Source organism: Priapulus caudatus, unplaced genomic scaffold, assembly GCF_000485595.1.
Source record: "Priapulus caudatus unplaced genomic scaffold, Priapulus_caudatus-5.0.1 Scaffold421, whole genome shotgun sequence".
NCBI lineage: Eukaryota > Metazoa > Priapulida > Priapulimorpha > Priapulimorphida > Priapulidae > Priapulus > Priapulus caudatus.
Window position 1 is genome coordinate 365,830 of NW_014577482.1, and position 3,204 is coordinate 369,033.

The 3,204-nt window shown below is 46.7% G+C and overlaps 1 protein-coding gene across 1 annotated transcript in view; it reads left to right on the plus strand.

The window, feature by feature from the left end:
- Positions 1-659: 659 nt before the first annotated feature.
- Positions 660-3,204, plus strand: part of LOC106810219 (anamorsin homolog) — a 4,202-nt gene continuing 1,657 nt past the window's right edge. The window contains 8 exon segments of the mRNA XM_014813503.1: positions 660-823; positions 1,246-1,395; positions 1,493-1,566; positions 1,712-1,856; positions 2,468-2,526; positions 2,944-2,955; positions 2,957-2,996; positions 2,999-3,054. Of these exon segments, the coding sequence (XP_014668989.1) occupies positions 673-823; positions 1,246-1,395; positions 1,493-1,566; positions 1,712-1,856; positions 2,468-2,526; positions 2,944-2,955; positions 2,957-2,996; positions 2,999-3,054 (687 nt within the window). The 5' untranslated portion in view covers positions 660-672.

Consider the following 3,204-nt stretch of genomic DNA (forward strand, 5'->3'; position numbering starts at 1 on the left):
ATCATGGTTTAAGTAATAAGGTATCGAGAGGTACAGTTCCTGAAAATTTGTGATTGATGGTTTTGATGCCCGATTCACTGATACCCAATTCCTGATCAATCCCACACATCTAACATGACGTAACACGTTTGTGCAGGCAACCACGTTGTGGTGTACATGCACCATTGGACTTGCTTATAACACGATGTGTTCTGTTTTCGGCAGTGCCAGAGTGTGGTCCTAATTCGGTGAAGAAGAAGGCATGCAAGAACTGCACGTGCGGGTTTGCAGACGAACTGGATGCGAAGGCAGAGGGCATGAAGCCAGCAGCAAAGGCTGCAACGTCAGCCTGTGGAAGTGTGAGTGTCTGCCTAGTCTACTGAAGCCCAGACCAGTCCACGATATAGAATAGAAGATTTCTGTATTCTATATCTATGGTTCCACGGCACATACTCAGTGACTCCGAGTCACTCTAGTCAGAGTCGGCACTGAAGAGAATATTCATTGTCAGTATATTGTGACTGAGACAGAAGCTTAGCTAGGTTTATCAAGCTTGTCTTCATCAGATTAGCTCTATCCGTGTACACTGTACGGTGTAGCCCTTCACTCTGTAACAGGAGTTTCTCTGCATGGCTGCAAGCGACAGCGACTCTGCGGCAATAAATACTAGCAGTGTCAACTTGTTTTTTTCAGATGGAGTATCAAGCACAGGGAGACAAAGTACTTCTAATCTGGGCAAGTGGAACTGACCCAGAGGCACTGAAAACAGTAGTACAACAGTTACAAAACTCTGTGGGTAGCCAAGGGCACGTCACTGTAGAAAATGATGAACGTTTGATCTTATGTTAGTATGAACATCAGATTTTTCATCTTCAAGCACCCATGCTATTATCTTGCGATGCTACATTGCAATCTTATTGTGCTGTATGTTTCCTGCTTCACATTTGCGTCCAGCACACGTCTACTGATTTAACCGGGTTATAGTTTTGCCATTCTATCGGCTTAGCCTCAGAACTTCACTGTGCCTAGACTGTTTAGGTGAATGGTGGGAGCATATTTGTTGTTTGAGGTTTAAAAACTAATCAACCGATCACTTGATGCCAGCTCAAAGCAGCAAGCAATCACAGGCATGCAGCAGTTTGTTCATTTTAGCGTGAGGTGATTTTTAACTGGCATCGAAATCTTTGTGTGGCAATTATCGTCGCAATCCGCTGACGCTGTAAAACAAATGCTCCTTTATGAGATCTGGCTGTGCGTGTATTTCAGCGAACCATGCTGCCTCAGCTTTCGACGTTCTTCTTTCGGGCATGGTGGGCTCTGTGGTTCCGGTGCACACTGACGAAACGTTGGCAGAGCTGGCACGTCTTCTCCGGCCCAGCGGCAAAATCGTCATGCGTCATCCGGTGTCAGAGATAGGTATGTACGACACAAGCAGAACTAGTTTGATGACAGTTGTATCTGTGTGTAGTTCGAATTCTGTTGTATTCAAATTTGGCATTTGTTTTTTTTTCAGAGCGGGAAAGTTTGATTACGAGGAGGAAGCTGAGTTCTATGCTGAAGTTGGCCGGATTTACATCAATCTCAGAGGTAATTGATTCTTATCTATAGTTAATATGTGGATTGTATATATTGAACAAACAATTTATTTGCTACATTTTTTCATTTTTAAAAGGTTGCCCTGTTTTTGTATCGTTTCTTTGGTGTGGTAATCCTTGATGGTGTGTCATTGTAGGTGAAACCCATAGCACTATCTACAGAGGACCACGCCGCACTACAGACTAGGTTGAAAACAGATGTGTCCCTCGAGCTTGTAGAGATTAGTGGAAAGAAGCCAAGCTATGAACTCGGCGCTCAGACCGCACTGTCTTTTGCTCTCAGTAAGTCCCATTGAATTCAGGCGTTGCACACAAGTGGCTGAACCGCAGCGATGGCTCAATGGTAGAGTGCTCGCCTCGCATGTGGAAGGTCGGGGGGTTCAACTCCAAAGACTTGAAAAATGGTACACACGGCTTCTCTGCTTAGCATTCAGCAAATAGAGATAGAGTGTGGCAAGTTAACTCACAATGCTACCAGTGGACTAACCCCCTACTGTAGCATTTACTGTGAAAGCAGCTGCATGGCCTCAGGGTTACTGAAACGGAAATAGGCACCGCCCTATGCGCCATATAGGCGCGGGAAGGATTTAACTTAACACAAGACAACAAGTGGGCAGGATCGTAGCCTAACCCTCGGCTCAGTAATGATGAGGGAGGGATGCAGCTCCCACTCAATAGGTGCGTTCACACTGGCGCGAATTAGCGGGCTGCAAAACCGGTTTTTGTCTGCTTCCGAAAAAACTGAGCTTTTTACAAGTTGTGAACGCAATTAGCTCACTAAACTCGCGCTCCAAAAGCGCCCGCTCTAAGACCACTTCCGACTGCGGCTAATTGCGAATCAGCCCCTTATTTTGCACCGCGCCTCGTGATATTTGCACGCGGCTGCGATTTAGCGAGATACTTCGCCTGTGCTGACAAACGACACAATAGCTCACTACTTATCCTCCGCTATGTCAGCGCGGCTGCACGCAGCCGGTTTTTCTTGTTTTGTGAACGTGCATGCCTAATGTGCATAATCATGTGTTGGCTTGTCGCTGTGATTAGAATCAGAGATTTCCATGCGGTGTTATCTGCTATCGCGCTTCTCTACTATCTAATTTAGGGTATCTCTACCACTTAATATTAGCTCTTTATTTAATTTTTCTTAAAAAAATTGAGGAGAGCAATGTCCCCCTGTTGCCCTCCCCCCAAACACAGGCCGACCAGGCTGTGGTGACCAATGTGATTGTACCTCGTACTGCGAACATAAAGTGACTGTGCTACATATAAATACACATGTGGCCCTGCTTGGAATTTTCGCATCTTGGTGTAACTCGTGGTCGCTGTCGTTGCCAGTGAACGGACCGCTGGCTGACGCGACACGGCGCAGGTGTGGTCGCTCTTCAGCCTCTGACGTCGTCGACGACGACCTCATCGATGAGGATGCGCTCTAGCCGAGGAAGATCTCGTGAAGCCCAACCCCTCCGACCTGAAGTGTGGAGTCTTACCGCACGTCCAGGAGGGTGCGCCCGCTGCCAGAAATTCTAAGATACTACGATATGAACGATTTCCTAAGCGAAATATGCGCCTATCAGTGGCCTGCATCATTTCTCTTCAGCCTGCCAGAAATGAGGGCCTTGCCAGAAATTAT